This window comes from Copadichromis virginalis, linkage group LG1 (genome assembly GCF_057382275.1).
Source record: "Copadichromis virginalis isolate Kocher_CV1m ecotype Utaka linkage group LG1, C_Virginalis_male_GT1.1, whole genome shotgun sequence".
In the NCBI taxonomy this organism is placed as follows: domain Eukaryota; kingdom Metazoa; phylum Chordata; class Actinopteri; order Cichliformes; family Cichlidae; genus Copadichromis; species Copadichromis virginalis.
This window is the reverse complement of record NC_140618.1, coordinates 8,921,444-8,938,732: the sequence shown is the minus strand read 5'-3', so window position 1 is coordinate 8,938,732 and position 17,289 is coordinate 8,921,444. Positions and strand designations below refer to the sequence as shown.

The 17,289-nt window shown below is 38.4% G+C and overlaps 2 protein-coding genes across 3 annotated transcripts in view; both read right to left on the bottom strand.

The window, feature by feature from the left end:
• Positions 1 to 17,289, bottom strand: part of chst8 (carbohydrate (N-acetylgalactosamine 4-0) sulfotransferase 8) — a 173,875-nt gene that overhangs the window by 154,390 nt on the left and 2,196 nt on the right. The window lies entirely within an intron of this gene.
• LOC146718297 (uncharacterized) lies at positions 1,572 to 2,483 on the bottom strand. Its single transcript, XM_085468847.1, has one exon. It carries the CDS (start codon positions 2,481 to 2,483, stop codon positions 1,848 to 1,850), a length of 636 nt encoding a protein of 211 aa, XP_085324973.1. The 3' UTR covers positions 1,572 to 1,847.

Genomic DNA, 17,289 nt, shown 5'->3' with positions numbered 1-17,289 from the left:
ATTAAGTCAAAATAAACTAGAAGATTGGTGATGTAATAGGTAATGTGAATGACGTTTAATTTCATAATACTGGTAAGCAAGCACAAGTTGATCAACAAAGTGCATAGGCTACAATTACATGACAAAAGCTTGAAGCAAAATATTAGGGTGTGAGAGTGCATATTCAAAACAATAATGTTGTCTTTATAATTTATTTTAATCTCTTTCATGAGAAATCCTAGAATTCTGAGCTGTTGATAAGAGTAGTTGAAGTGGCAGTGGACTAAAGCAACATCTGGACACAGCAAATCTCCATCCATCCATCAATCCATCCGTCCATCCGTCCATCCAGGGAATGTGAGGCAACAGAAATCTCTTTATGGCAACCCATCAAATACATTGTATTAGAAATGCCAGCATCATGATAATGCTAGAGCAAAATTTAAGTAATCCTCAAAGTCAAGGGGAATCTTCTTTAGGGAGTCACAGTTGTCTGCACAAAATATGATATTAAGGCAACCACCCATATGAAAAAGAACTAGTAAAAACTTATATGTGATTACTCATGAAAGTGGCTACTTTCATGAGTAAATCATATAAGGTTTACATGATTTACTCATGAAAGTGGCCACTTTCTCATTACTTTCATACATTGTTTTAGTAAGTATCCAAAACATACAAGTTTCATTATATAATTTTTCAAGGGATCTTATATCTGTTTTCACTCTTATATGCTTTTCATACAAGTTTCACACAAGACAGATACAAACTTTATAAGATTTATATATATCTTTTCCATATGGGCAGTTTGACTAGTTTGGGATTAGACAGAGTAACAGATGTACAGGTCAAAAATAGACCTGAAAAACCCATTAGCCATTAGCTAGTTTGTTTGCAGGGGAAAGATGTGTTAGCTGGTAAAGTTTCACTTTAACTCCCTTGATAATTAAAATTCCTTCATTGCCTCTAGTTCTAATTGCCAAATTAAAATTCTCAAAGCGTTCCTACCCGAGGAACAACAGGTACTTTTTAAAAGCATAACTACTTTTTCCCCAATTACTCTGCTGGTTATAAAAGAGGAACCAAGTTGCCATTAAGAATCCAAAGCCAATCAATCAATCAATCAATCAATCAATCAATCAATCAATCAATCAATCAATCAATCAATCAAAGCTTTATTCACCACATGCAGGTTGCCCTGCAGTGTGGTGAATAACCCCCGACCTTACACACACAACACAGACATTACATGGGGATACAAGTCGGAGATCGGTAGCGTTACAGAAAAACACTGAAATGTACACTACAATGGGAAAGTACAAGAGGGAAAAAAAGAGACCTCTACTCATGCTGTGATTCCATGGTAGCACAGCATGAGAACAGTAAACAAAAAAACTCCTCTGCACAAAAAGCACATAAATGTCCACAGCACAACATTGTAAAAGACATGACAAGCCACAGGATTGGGTGGTGGGTGAGGAGTAATCCGAAGCGAACACAGCAGCCGCCCTGCACAGCGCTACCATTCCAGTGCACATAGACCCGCCGTGTTCACCCACAGGAAACAAGCATCGGAGGCATTTGGAAAGGGAGGGGGATGAGTGTGTGCTTATCAGTGTAAGTGCATGTGTGTGCGTGTCCATAGTTCAGCTCAGACAGTGTCCTTCGCCCTGCCAGGCTAAGTAAACAGTCTACCAGCCAACCCAGGTGGCCTTGCATGGAATGGGAAGGAACAGACTCGACACAGTCGTTATCAGGGAGTTTTTGTTAGGCTCCAGCCTTGAGCCCACAGCTGGCGCCGAAGGGGTAGCCGCATCATAATGGTGATTTTTCTTTTACAAACAACCCATGAGAATTTCAAGCTGTTTTTAACACTCCGACACCGACACTGGTCTCTCAATCTCCGGTTGGATAGCTGCGAGTTTCTCCATGATGTTATTTACCTTCAATTCTGTGGTCTTTTCAGTCTTTTGCTCACAGAGCAGATTCTGAGACCTCACAACCGCAGCCAACTGATCCGCGATGTAATCCAGCTTCCGCCCAGAGGTGTTGTTCCGAGTGGATTCTTCCCTGATGTAACCCAATATACGCTCAGAGGTGTTATTCTGAGCCTTCACTGCAGCCGTTAGCGCCTCCAAGCTCTTAACCATGCCGCATTCAGTGAGCCCTTTCTGAGAAGCTGCACCTCGTCCCATCGTTTCAATCCCAGCGGGCAGCCTTGGGGGGGTTTGAACAGCCGGTTCCGCTTTCTTAATTCTCCAATAAGCCAGGGCCAAGCCAGCTCCGATCAGCAAGAACCTTGTTATCATGGTTCCGAATAGGTAGATATCTTCAGCGTCCTCGATCGACAATCCCGCCAGGCACACAATCCTCCATGTCTGCCACCTGTCCATCGTGTATCCGGCAGGGAAAGTCCCTCCAGGGCACTCGGGCTCTCCCGAGCCCAGACTTCTCGTTGAGAAAAGGGTGTCAATAGCATTCAGAGACCAGTTGATCAAATCCATAATTCTGTTTAGGTTTTAGAAACAGACTGTGAGAGAGTGTTCCAGGGAAGTGAAAAAAGCACGAGACAAGATAAGGACATAAGAAGCTAAGCAGGGAAGATAAGGGAGAGGAGAGGAGAAAAGTGCGACCGCCTTCGCTGAGAGCCAAATGAGATTCACTTTAGTTCACTTTATTACTTTATTACTATAAAGAAAAACTTCACAATTATAATTTACAACTGAGGAGTGCAAGGAGGTCCTACTTCTCTCACATCATCACCAAAAACAGTCATAATGCTCGGGTCTTATTTGCTACAGTTGAAAGGCTAACAAACCCTCCTGTGTCAGTGGAAGCTGAACTTCATTCGACCATGGCCTGCAATGACTTTGCCAAATTCTTCACAGACAAAATCCAAAAGATTAGACAAGCAATTGGTACATCAACAACAGATTCAGGATATGTACTGTGTCCACCGAAAAACTGTTTAAACACCATGAAACAGTTTTACCCTATTAACAGCAAAGACCTGGAGGACATCTTAGGTCAACTGAACTCCTCCTCCTGCTGTTTAGATGTCCTGCCAACAGGTTTTTTCAAAAAAGGTCTCAAAGACCTTGGAGTCAGACCTGTTACAGATCATCAACCTTTCTTTAATGTCAGGTGTGTTTCTAGAAGCACTAAAAACTGCTGTATTCAAACATATACTGAAAAAGTACAATCTTGACAAGACACAAATGAACAACTACAGGCCGATCTCAAATATCCCATTTTTAAGTAAGATAATTGAAAAAGCAGTTTCTCTACAGCTCAATTACTTCTTAACACAGAATAACTGCTATGATACCTTCCAGTCAGGTTTTAGACATAACCACAACACTGAAACTGCTCTGACCAAAGTGTTTAATGACATATGTCTGAATACAGACAGTGGAAAAATGTCAGTCTTAGTTTTACTGGATCTCAGTGCAGCATGCGATACAGCTGACCACAACATATTACTCAAACGACTGGAGAACTGGACAGGTCTTTCAGGAACTGTACTAAACTGGTTCAAAACATACTTAGAAAACAGGAAATACTTTGAATCAATAGGCAACTTCACATCTGAGCAGACAAGTATCACATGTGGAGTTCCACAAGGTTCCATCTTGGGACCCCTTCTGTTTAACATTTACATGCTCCCACTAGCACAGATTATAAAGAACAACAAAATAAACTATCATAGCTATGCAGATGACACACAAATCATCTGAGATCGAGGCCCTTTACAGGCATTGAGGAAATTAATGACTGGTTGCGCCACAATTTTCTCCAGCTAAACAAAAACAAAACTGAAGTAATAGTCTTTGGAGCCAAAGAAAAATGATTACAGGTCACCAGAGAACTTCAATCTATACACCTAAAAACCACCAACAAGGCAAAAAATTTGGGTGTAGTGATGGATGTAGACCTAAACTTAGAAAAACACATTAGGACAATAACAAAGTCAGTTTCCATTTTAAATCATGCTTTTTATTTGTTTTTGTTTTTTAATGTCTCTATAAAGCACTTTGAATCACCTTGCTGTTGAGTTGTGCTATATAAATAAACTTCCCTTGCCTTGCCTTAACTAATTGAAATTATCCTCAGTGAAAAGAGGAGGAGTGCCTATGAATAGGTCCTACATTTCATTGTAAATTTCAGCTAATTACTTACCTGCTAAAATGTTTGGGAGACTGGGGTAAAACAGAGACAGAAAGAAAAAAAGTAGATACATGTTGTAATACTTGGTGTTGCAGGTTTTCATGCAAATTACATGTAATGATCAGCCGCTAGTGTCATGCAAACAAACTACCTGTTACATGTTTGGAATATTTGGGAACAGTTTGTCAGAAGCAGCAAGGCCAGTTATATGTAACACTATGACAGAAGTAAGGAGTAAGTATGGCACACACTAATATACAACTAATATATGGCAGTGTGTTCATCAATTTGTGTTTCTAAAATCAGTTTAGGTGGGAACAAAACTGCAATTGTTAGCAGAATGTGATAAAAACCTGTGTGACAGGAAACGTTTCCAAACTAGTCTGACTAGTGTGCATGTTTTCATTTTTACACCTACACAAGTAGAACTGCAAAGTAGGGTTTGCAGTTAGTCCCTGTCATAAGCAACAGAAGAAAAAAAAAGACCCAAAAGCAGACCCTGGAGACAAGATAAAGCAGAAATGGATGCACTACACAGCAAACAGAGATAAGACACTAACACACTTAACTTGACACAGAAGAACACAAGGGTAAATAACACAAGTCTATACAAAATAAACCCTAAGTAAAATAGTAATGGGAATAAACAGGAGCAGAAAAAAAAACTAAGACAAGGATGCGATGCAAAAACATACTAAGAAGCAAACAGAAGATCTGATAACAAATAAGAATATAATACCCCAAAAATGCAAAAGTCTGGATTTTGGGTTTTTGACCATGACAGTGCTTGTATTAATCCACTGTACCTGTCACAATGATAGATATCAAGAGCAAACTCGATTGCTGCCAGCTCACTCCACTGTTTTAACATGTCTTTTGGCACATATCTGACTACATATGATTTTAATGTTAGGAAAGCCACATCAGCATATTTCTTTTTTTGATCTCCTAATGTATTCTAACTTTTTCATTAAGTAGGAGTAAGCTGTTGAGGAACAGTTCCTGTATTTTACTATAAAGTTCAGCTAATTAGAAATGTCCCTGCTAAAATGTTTGGATGACAAAACAGCAGAGATTTAACACACAAAAAAACATGCAAAATATTTGGGGTTGAAGCTTTATGTGCAAAATGCACATCTACATTTTCTCAACTTAACTATTTACAATAGTGATTAAAAAAAAAGTCAGCTACTAGACCTATGCAAATAAACTACCTGTTATGTATTTAGAATGTTCTGGAACTTTTGTCAAAAGCAGCAAGCTCAGTTATGTCTCTGTAGTATAACAGAAGGAAATACTTTCCACACTGTATTTGAATAGAAACTAAGGAGACGTTTATCAGCAACACACACACACTTTTCAGTGTGTGTGTGTGTGTGTGTGTGTGTGTGTGTGTGTGTGTGTGTGTGTGTGTTTGTTAACTAAATAATGTGGCAGGGAACAAAAAGTAGACATATGTTCATTATTTGGGTGTTGTTTTTTGTATTGATTAAAAATGCCTTTTTTTTTTTTTGCTTATTTGCTTTGTGAAATCTGCCAGTTTTATTGGGTGAAGGAATGCTTACTTAAAGCACAGCCTGTCTCAGTCAACTATACGAGGCTGCAGATGTTCTCTCTGAGAGCTGTTACACCTCTGCCATTGTGGGCATAGGTTCAGAAAGCATTACTTATTCCCTTTCCGTGACCAAACCTTTCCAACTGCATCAAGAACTCAAACCCACACCTACTTGATCACAAACTTGATTTTGTTACCTGCCTGTTTGTTTCATATTCTCTATGATACTGCTCATGTTTGAACCTCTGACCCAATGAAAACAGGCTGCAGGCTTAGTATTGCCTTCCTGGTGATGTGTCTTAACTTACCACATGTTGGTAGATGCACATCTGTGGCCGTCAAATTCACATTCAGTATATTATGTTATACTTTATGCTTACTGCTTACTGCATACTGTATACTGGCCGTTTATTGATTTAGCAGAATTCTGATAAAACAGAAAGAAGAAGAAGAAGAAGAAGAAGAAGACTATATTAAGTCCAAAGAGCTTTGAACAGGATTGCTTTATGGTCAGAGGAGGATATTTACACTAAAGCCTTCCACGAAAAGCATGATTTAATTCAAAAAGGGAAATCACAATACCCTGGAACAGTGCGGTCATATACTAATAACAGCAGTCTCTCAAAAAGAGTTCTGGTTTCCTGTGAAGTCTCATTTTGTAATGACACCCCCACTTCAGCTGTTTTCTTGACATACCAGTGCAAAAAAACTCTCCCTTCTTGTTTAATGAAAAATAAATTAATAAATAATTTTTTGAAAAGTTATTTTCACAAGGCCTTAAATTAAACGGCCTACTACTTTTAAATGACCAACTTAAAATACATTAAGAGATCAATAAAAAGGGGGAAAAAAGAAAAATGCTGATGTTAATTTTGGTCCGTAAAGGAGGTTATGACAGGGACCAGTATCACTTGTGTAGGTGTGATATATGGTTTTGACAAAATGAAAGCATGCGCACTAGTCAGACTGGTTTGGAGACTTTCTGTCAAACTGCCTTTTATTAGATTCTGTCATGAGTCCCTGTAAAGATAACAATTTTTTCCCAGCGTAAACTAATGTTAGTAACACACATTAATGAACATGCTGCCATATATTAGTGGGCATGACTTGATGATAATTTAAAATGAGTTCTTTGCTAAGAACTGAACAATGTTCATTCCTTGAGATGGAGGCGGGGTGGTTATGTGTGAATGATGATAGGTCAGTGTTAAGTGACCTATGAATCCTTGTTCCAAACATTACAGGACTGAAAATGAGTGAAAAAACAGTTAATGTTGACCTAGACCTAGAGAAAGCCTGGAAAAGTATTGCTGAAGACCACTTTAAAAATTACCAGGACCACTGGCTTCTTATGAACAAAAAACAAAATATAAAGAAATAAGAGATGGTTCTGCATTCTTGCACAATACTGTAGTTTGAAAAGATTTCTTCATTGGATTAGATTAAAATGAAGGAAAAAAGGAATGTTTGCTGAAATAGTTTTAGCGATCTGAAAAAAAGAAAAAAAAAGAAAAGATCAACTGCTCAAATTCACTCTAGATTTGGATCAATCTATTTTGCAAGCTATCAAAACAATCTGAAACTATACATCAACGTTTTTGCAGTGAAAGCACCACCTCTTGGTGACACACTGTAACTGAATAAAATGGTGGATTCATAGTGAAAGAAACTCATGATTTCCTTCCATCACAAGGTACAGTGAGTTTACTTGATGAGCATTTCACCAAGTGTACGACTTGTGTATGTTTATTGAGAAACCTGACTTCAGACACAAGTCAAAACTCTGTGTCTCTGCAGTACAATGTATACTTAAACTTAATATATAACAAATAACAATAACAAATATATACAGCCTGATTCGAGTTTAACTATTTTACAGGAAATATTAAATGGTAATACAGAATGACTTTGAATGTGATTTCTTGGCCAACCTTGTTCCCTGGAGTGTCATTTGTAGCACCTGCTATAATTCCAGGCTTAAATAGCCTATGTGCAGTCACCTCAGATCCGATTAGGAACTGATTAATAGGAGTAGAATGGGAATGTAAATTTTTAATGACCCCATAAATTAATCTTTATTTGTATGAAACAGCGAAGACAAGGGTTAACTTTAGTTTTTTAAAAGACATCCACACTGAGCTTATAGTCAGACACTATTGCTTGAATGCTTAATCTTAAATATTAATAGGAGCCCCTCTTTAAAATTTAATGCAAAGCAGTTATGTTGAGGCAATAATACTCCACTACTTAATGTGCTACCCAGCAAGTGTATATAAAAAAAGACAACAGTTTAATTTTACTAAATAAGTTCATTAAGAAACAACATGGCTGAAAGCTAATGACTCATACCCAAATTTAATCCAATTTATCTGTTAGCCATAATACTTCAGAATTAGAGCACTCCAACTGTACACCCATACAAAACGTGAGCTTAAAGTCTTTTTCATTTTAAAATTGTTGGAAGAAATCACATATAAAAACAACGTGGCCACAAATCCTGCAAATAATCCTGCCTACAGCTGGTTGATTCTGCCTACATTTGTCGTATGGCAAAAAGCTATTTGAATTTAGCATTGCATATTTCCTCAGATTCTAAGGCCAGTTTTTAAGTACTTTTACTTTGTCAGGACTCCAAGTCATAATTATTTACATGCCAATTATACAAGAGAGCAAAACATGCAGTTTTTGTTGAGCTAAAGAACTCCTTTAAACCACTTCATAAAGTCACTCACTTGCCATAACTTTTCATTAAGTCAAAGAGGGAGCTGACAGACAATCATGTGCAGCTACAGTGTAATGAACTCTGTGTCTCTCCTTTTTATTAAAGTTTTCCTAAGGAGCTCTTTTGCAGGTATTAAGGAGGTGAATTCTTTTAGTTTTTAACCTTTCAAGACTGACGTAATTCTTAATGTCTTGTGTATTTTGCTCAAAGTAAATACACTGCTTCTTTGAAGGCATGTAGCATATGCAGCTGAATAAAAGATGTGATTTAAAGCACAGCAGCCCTGTGGCAATAACTAGTGTGATTTGATGCTGCACATCAATGATGTGTATAATATTAGCATTGGTAAGTGCCAATATAGTCTTCGAGAAAATCTTCCAGGCCACTATCAAGCAGTTTTCACTGGTATTTTTCTATTTTGCATTTATAATACTGTTGCTATTACTAGAGGCCCTCCTTTTTGAATTTTTATGCAGAAGCAACAAGTTAATACAGTTGGGAGCATATTTTGCACACATAAAAAATGCACTTTATATAACTGACATTTTCTAGCTAAGTAAGAGATGATACTGGTTAAATAAAAGGTATCATCAGCTGATCCAGAAAATGACTCATTTCTAAAGCTAGTCAGTCTGTTTTAAACCCTATTTAAGATAATATTAGGGGAATATTCCAGACCATGTCCACAAACTGGGTGGATATTTTTTTATATAATGCTAGTTAGCTGTCTCAACCTATGGTTGCTGGAATAGGCTCCAACACCCCCTTGACCCTGATGGGGATAAGTGGAAGAGAATGAATGAATAGCTAGCTAATAAAATAGCTAGTTTAATTTCAGTTTCATCTAAAAAAAATTTTAAGATGCTTAGTATTTGGCCCTAGCTAAAATTTTACCATTGTTTGAAATTGTCGTAATAAAAAGCCAGATAAAAGATGAGCATTTATACCCATATGCATTTGTACCTAAAAAATCTGCCTTTAGAGAACACAGTCTTCCAAGAATAGGACACTAAAGGCTTTCTGGTCAAAATACAACCTTAAACAATTAAAAAAAAAAAACACACGACTTATGTTGTGAAATTTTAATATAAGCAAATATCTTTTCCTAATATATGACATCACAATGTTGAAATTGTTTAGCTGCAATGATGGTTGGGGCAGTATAATATTATATGATAATATTTATATTATAATTAAGTAACATCACCAACAAAACAATATCAGATAGTCTTTGTGGCAAATTGTCTGGCCTCCAGTATCTCTTTCAATTATCTTGAATGTTAGTGTCAGTCATGTATGAGACTTGCTCATTGAACCATATGATGACGACAGTGATGATTCTGACTGTATGGAACTTTTCAGGACAGAGTTTCAGGACTGAGGCTGTTGTGCTTTAGAATAAACAGTAAGTGAAGCTGGTAATGGATGTTAAATTTTACCCTTTAGCAGTTTTACGTACCATCCACAGCGAATACTGCTGATTTCAGTGCTAGAACACTTTTCTGCCTAGTTTTGATTCAGCTGCTACACTGAGAATTGTGACTACTTGTGGCTACATGGGATTATGGAAGATCAAAGTGTCTGGTTTGAGTAAGGTGGCCAGCTGGAAACATCACAGAGACTTTCTGTACTTGCTTGAAACCTCTGCCCTGGTCAATATATACTCATCCCACGCCACAACCACACCCCAACCCAAAAAATCCTTTAATCTTCAGTCACCAATTTTACAGCCTTCCTCTGAGCAGATGATTGGAAATGGACACTGATGTGATTTCACTGGCAAGGAAATCAGGTAAGTGCATTCATTAGTCATATGAGGCATCCTGCAGGGTCAAAGAGGGCAGAGAGTGTGGGTAATTAAATGTGGTAAATGAAAGTCTAATTGAATGAGCGACCCTTTGCCTGTGGTTCTTGTTTAATCATATGGAGAGAAAAAATAACAAAAATGGGATTCATTTTCTTTTATGAGGGTGGATGTAATTATGGCAGTGCAGGAATTAATCACTTAACAATAAACATTAAATAACAATCAAGGTAGATGTGTTTGTATTGACTCAATTAAAGCAGGAATTCAAGGACTGAATAATAAACAGTTCAATGTAAATGAAACTCTAAAACACCAGATAATATCTGACAATAGAAGGATTTACCTCTAACAAATAATATTAAAATGCATTGTGTCAACAGTGAATTTGTAGCAAATGCACCCTAAAAATGATGGCCTTGTCCATTCATTAAAGTAATATAACACTGCCATGCTGTATTGACTAATTTGGTAATAATTCTTGAGAGGATGTAGGGAACTTTTTCCTTTTCCTTTTTGATGATTGATATTCTGCTAAATCTCAACAAAACTAAATCTCACATAACACAGCCACCATATGGTCTATTGTAGGATCATCGTGTGATGAACAATGTACATAATTAATCACTAAGCTACTAAGAAATGTGGTCTAAATAGAAAATATAAAGTGAACTGCACTTATATACTGTACCTTATAAAAAGCCATCTGATCACAAACAATCAATCCGTATACATTATTTAAAAATTACACCGGATTTTTACGTAATTCAAAGGAATATCTTTCAGCCAACTTAACAAAGTCTGGTTACATTGAAATGATTGCTATTGTTGCCCTATGAATACAATATTTCAAAAAGAGCTGTGTGAAGTAGGTGCTGATTAAAGGGATTTGAATTGTATTTAAGACATTGTGAATAGTGAAAGAATGTTATGGGAGGCTGATGAAATGATTTAATGCATTTAATCAGCACACTATTGATAATTTACAAAGTCTTTCCTTGCATGGACCTGCAGCTTATTTTTATATACTTTTTATAAGCAATTCCAAAACTTTTCACAATCTAAATTATATAGAAGTTCTTTAACTTTTAATCACTGATTTCAATTCTTTTTAATCGAACTACGTAACAGATGAAGGCTTGAATGCGTTGTCAAGTCTTAAATGAAGTTCTTGGAGAGTAAGATTTGTGGAATTAACTCAAGCTGCAAAACTCTGGCCTGAGCTGCAACCTGGTTCCAGAAGGGTTAACATCTTAGGTGCCCTGTGGTGTGGTGAGGTGCTGGCAGCAAGTATGGCCATGTCCTTCCATGGACTTCCAGGCACCATGCTGTCTTTGACCTCAAAGAGCAACTGCCTCGATATCAGCCACTGAAACAGTAACCTTGTCAGCCCAGGACAAGAAGCTGCTTCTAACCCCTGGGGTTCTATGAGTTAATCCACGTCCTCCAAACTTTTACAGAAAACCCCAGATGAAACTGCTTCTCCTCAACTGCTTTTTTCTGCTCCAAGATAAACGAGCACTGTCACTTCTCTGCACATAGTGTGGTAGCAACAAGGGCAGTGACTCTCAGAGAAATACTGAGATCATAAGCCAACCCCTGAGCATCCCTGCCCCCAAATAATATTCTGTTTTCAATTCATCAGCCTGTCTTCTTTATGGATTTGATTTCCAGGTGACAGGTATTTGTGCACTTATAACGTGGAACATAACGGCCTTCACCGATACTCCCTAATCAAGATTTAGAACCTTTTTTCATGTTCTTCACTAAAATGCTTGAGCAATTACTATATTGTATTTAAGACATCCAGAAAGACAAGAAATCAGTGATTTACCAGTAGTCACAGGACTGCATGGTGTAATTAGATCTCTGCTGCTTTTATTGTGGTTTCAATCATTGCCCAAGGATAAACCATTTATAGACCTAACCCTTTTCAAAATGATACCTTAAATTTAATGACACTTGTAAAAAAAAGATCGCACTGGATTCAGTGGAAAATCCCTGATTGCAGATGCACTGTTAAGTGTCCCCATCAACAACTATTGATTAAGGTATTTTATCTATAACTGCAGAGGAGTCACAGGCCTGATGATCCCCTCCGCTTACACTGAGTGCTACAGTACAAACAGCAGTGAGATAGTGGCCATAGGAGGATAGGATCAATCTGCTGATTGGATTTACAATGACAAACATGTTTCTCATTTGATTTTCTCTGGGCTGCTTGCCATCCGTTGCTTGATAGACGTGCTCTGTATCTGTGTACGTGCTTCTGTTATTGTTCAGAGATATTCGAGTTGGCATAAATGTTCTCTCTCACACACACACACACACACACTTTTCTCACTCTCTGTTTCATCTGTCCCTCACTTTCCCTCCTGCATCTCACATAACAAGATGAACATTTTCACTTTCTCTCCTTACTCAGAATCCTCTCCATGCCACCTCCCCCTAATCCTTTCATGGAAGTGACTCACATTACAGCATTCTTCAGTTTAATGCACTTTAATAGCATTAATATCTGCTTTTGCCTCTTCAGCTGCAATAAACACCCCTTACATCTTAAGAAAGCAGCTTAAGAGCAATTGACATGGCTAGTGTGCCAAAACAGAAACGTACCTCGGGTGAAAAGCAGAATAACTCATTGTTAAAGAGTAATCTGCTTTTTTTAAATGCACTGGCACTGGCTCCGCACAGCGTGGCACATAGTGTACTGTAAACAGACACTGAGGGAGCTTAGACAGCCTGCTCCCTGTAGTCCTTCCTACTCACTCTCACAGTGTGGAGGAGGCCTGCAGATACGGGAAGAACAAGCGTCCCTGCCACCTTCTGTGCCACCCATGTTGCTGCTGCAGTGACAGCCAAGGTCAGCTCAGGAATGACAGAGGCCTCCTGCACGGAGATAAGACTCTCACAAACATCTGAACCACAGTGCCACTCTTCGAAGGAAAGCGAATCCTGCACTTGAATTATTCATATGGGTCTCCCTCACCCTAAATAACAGCCGGCAAGCATTGTTTGACATCCCGAATGAATAATTAAGGGCTGACCTTTTGTTCCCATTAGAGGTGATAGGTTGATAGTACCATACTTTGCGGGTAAGGCTGTTAGATGATGTGAAAGTGCTGTGTGCAAGAACTATGAATTCTTTGTATGAAAATGAGTCAATAAGCATAAGCAGTGATGCTAAGAAAGTGACACATCACATCTCTGTGGAATGCACTGATGTACAAAGACATAGATACAATCTCTGCTGATTGTTTCTATAAAGCATAGCCTGAAGTCAGTCTTTGCCATTGCTTTCATGTTCTCATAAGAATTGTGCCATAGTTTGTCCCTAACATATCAAAAGAATTTTCATGATGCCATCCTAGACCTTATAATCAGCTCTACGAATCAGAAATTACACATTAACAGAAAATCAATCCCAGTTTGGCTTGCTTGCAGTGACTGATGGTCTATTTCCCAATTTTGTATCTCAAAGAGGTCATGAATCATAAATCCTGACCACAACCCAGTCTATAAAGTAGAGTCAAAATGTTTGAAGTGGAATGCTTGAAGAAAAGCTAACATAGCATGGCTAATACTCTTTGGAAGCATCTGAATTGTCATTTAATGCAAAGAGTTGGTAAAGTGAATGAGAATGTCACTTTTGTGACATTCTCATTCATCTTGCTTTTATATTTTATTTTGTTTGATTAAACATGTGTCAGGATTTATTTTGATTAAAAAAAAAGGTTTTGACAACTTGATATAAATTTTATTGGGAAGAGCATGAGATATATGGGGTGGCTCAGCTGGTAGAGCAGGTCACTTACTAATTGAAGGGCTGGTTGTTCAAGCTCCCTGTGCTCCACTCCGAATGACAAATATTTCTGGCCAAGATACTAACCCCAAGTTGCCCGTATGAATGTGTGCGAATGTTAGAGAGAAAGAGCATACAAAAAAAGGTGCTTGTGTGAATGAGGCAAGTTGTGTAAAGCGCTTTGAGTGCTCAGATAGAGTAGAAAAGCGCTATGAACCATTTGCCATCTGAGTCTCATCTGCTCCACTCTGTGTCTGTGAGGAGGGGCACACACAGTGACACAAACACACACACAGCAGAATAAGTGAGGAGAGGAACAAAATTTCCCACTTAGATCAAATAAAGAGTGAAAAATAAATTAGGTGTATCATACATACAGCTATCTTTTTCATAAAGAGTTTGTGGCCTCAATAACTATTTAATAATTTTCAGTTTTGTAAATTTGTATATCCAATTTTTCCCAACTATATTTAATTCAAACCTGAAATTGTCTTAAAAGTAAGAGAGTAATGTCCATCTCAGGACTAAAACTTATCTTTTCAACGCTGGTATCACAATCATGGAACAGGGATAAAAGCTATATGATATGCAGGCTGTAATCAGTTGAGCCATATTATCCAATGCCTGCCACTAAATCTTTTTCTTCTTGTTGACTGAGCATTTATACACTGTGTTGTCCTTCCTTCAGCCCAAAGATGAAATAATTGGGAGAATTTAACACATCCCATCCATTATTTTAAGAAAGCATTTAGAGCACACTAATGAGCCACACTGCTGCACTGGATGGCACCTCCGTCTGGTAAGGAAGGGACAGACTTATGAAACTGGCTGTTATGCTATATTTGTATTATTTTCATGTTTGGCAATACATCTTCAACAATAATGTCAGTGAGTGAACACAATGTGCAAACATATTGATTAAATCCTTCTTCAGGGTGTGATACAGACTCACAGCGTGCCTGGGTATTGAGAGGGGAGACAAATTATTGGTTTTGACATTTTCATGTTTTTATTTTTTTTATTTTTTATTTTTTGCAAAAGTGAGAAATATGGAATAAAGGAAGAATAATAGAAGATTGAGCAAAGCCCCTTTATTTGTTTCTTATATAGAACTTTTTGCACACAATGCTTCTTTTACTGAACTGGGCTGAAGGAACGGATTTCGGTTCCTTCACAGTGTAAAGAAGAAAACCAGAGCTGCAGTAGAGCCGCAGTGACACACTCAAGGAGAGAGCGACTCAGAGGCGAGCACAGATTCCTAGTTTAAGAAGTGAGAGAGAGACTGGGTGCTGTAGACAGACCATATTTATAGCCAGGGATAGGAATAATTCATTGTGATCAAAGTGCAGATCATGCTCCATTCCATCACGGAGCAGATGTGGCAGAATAAAAAGAGCATGCTTTCTCTCCATCTGCTCTCTAGCGGCTTCCCAAATGGAAACAGTGAGGCAAAGTTATCTCTGTGAAGCCGTTGTGTGTTTGTCGTCATGTGCTCTGTGCGCATTCTCAGGTGGCTTTTACTTCAGAAGGAGAATGTGTTACATCAAAGATGTAAAATGTGCTGAAAAAAGGATTTAAAAAAAAAAAGCCTGACACATGCAACAGATCTTCTCCATCATAGTGGGGCGTGAATATCAGATTATGACCTTTGAGAAAGAGGTCATCTGCCTGGAGCCTTTTGCCATAAAGCATATACTCAGAGAACACTGAAAGTCACATTGCTGCTGAACGAGTGTGTGAAAAATGGTAAAACGCAGAGTCAGAGGTTAGAGCTGGCTGAATGAAATGCTGAGATACTTTTTTCCAATTGAGGTAAAATTCCATTTTACTTGTTTTTCCACGCAGCCTTCATACACCTCTTAGTATCATCAGTGAATACTAGCATCAGTATTAACCCTCTCAGGCTCAAATTAAACTTTTTGTTGCTAATTCACAACCAAGACCTGCAGTGGTACTTCTGAGTAAAAAAAAATCATAAAATATGTATGTGGGGTAATCAGGTTGTTAGTTTTTAACTGTTGCAAATCGGCAATGCCTGCCTCGCGAGGGTTAAGACCACCCATGTACAACACTCTCCTCGCAAATACAAAAGCAAGCATCCAATCAAACCAGTGTTTCTCTCACCCTTCATACTCTCATTTTCCAAGGGACACACGTGTTCCTTTTTCTTCCTCTTATTTTGTTTTTGTCTTTTTTTTTACTGAGTAATGCTTTCTCTGCAATCATACACAAGCACAAAGATACACACATGCCTGCTTCTTCCAGTTTCATTTTCTCTCCCTCCCACACACCGACACATACACACAAGTGCCTGTTTCTTTTTTCTTTCATTTTCTGTCTCCAACCCTTTCTGCTTCTGTCCCTTCAACACTCTCACTCACACACAGACACACACACACAGCTAGAGAAATACACAGTTGCATACATACACTAGCACCAGCACACAGACATGCAAGCTCCTTCATCTTCTCTTTCATTTCTTCTTCCACCCACACTTTTCCTATCACTACTTCCATGCATGCGAGCACACACAGAGGCGCCTGTACCATTTGCTCTCAGTTTCTCTCTCTCGCTCTCTCTCACTCACCCTTTCTCTCCCAAACCACTCCTTCAATACACACACACCCTCACATACTGTATATCCCTCTTTCTTTCTATCGTTTACTGTTTCTCTCATCCCGTCTGCCTCCCACAATCACGTACACACACCACCGGCAGTCCAGCTTCCCGTACACCCAGCTGGGCTTGGACAGCACTCTTCCTCTGGCCTCTCTTGGCCATCTGGAGTGCAATGTCCCTGCTCTGCTGGTCCTCTGCCAGCCACTGAGCCTCCCAGGATGAACGCAGCACCTTCAAGCACAATTTGTACGCGTCAAAGCTCTGCTGTGTGTCCAGTGACCCAGCTGAGTGAAGTCATTGAGTCTTGCATTTCCCACCTCAAAAGAGACTCATTCTGCTTTGATGACACCTGCACTCCCAATCTCTCTCGATGGAAGACGGCACAGTAATTGATTAAAGCTGCTGAGCAACCTTACTGGCAATTACAACTCTGTTTATTATCTTGTGGAGGGTCTGAATCTTTGCATGAAGAATGAATAACAAATTCTGACACAGAGGTCAAGTACTTCATTCAGCCTTGCAGGTACAAATACACCTGCCTTCTGCTCAGATTGTAAAGACATGTTAGAGTTAGGGAGAGAGGATAACAGCTCTTCTAGTAAAAATATACAAATAATAACAAACTATCTATTAAAGAGCCA

Excerpts from the sequence above, each read along its gene's own strand:
- LOC146718297 (XM_085468847.1), bottom strand. The coding sequence starts at position 2,483 with ATGGATTTGATCAACTGGTCTCTGAATGCTATTGACACCCTTTTCTCA.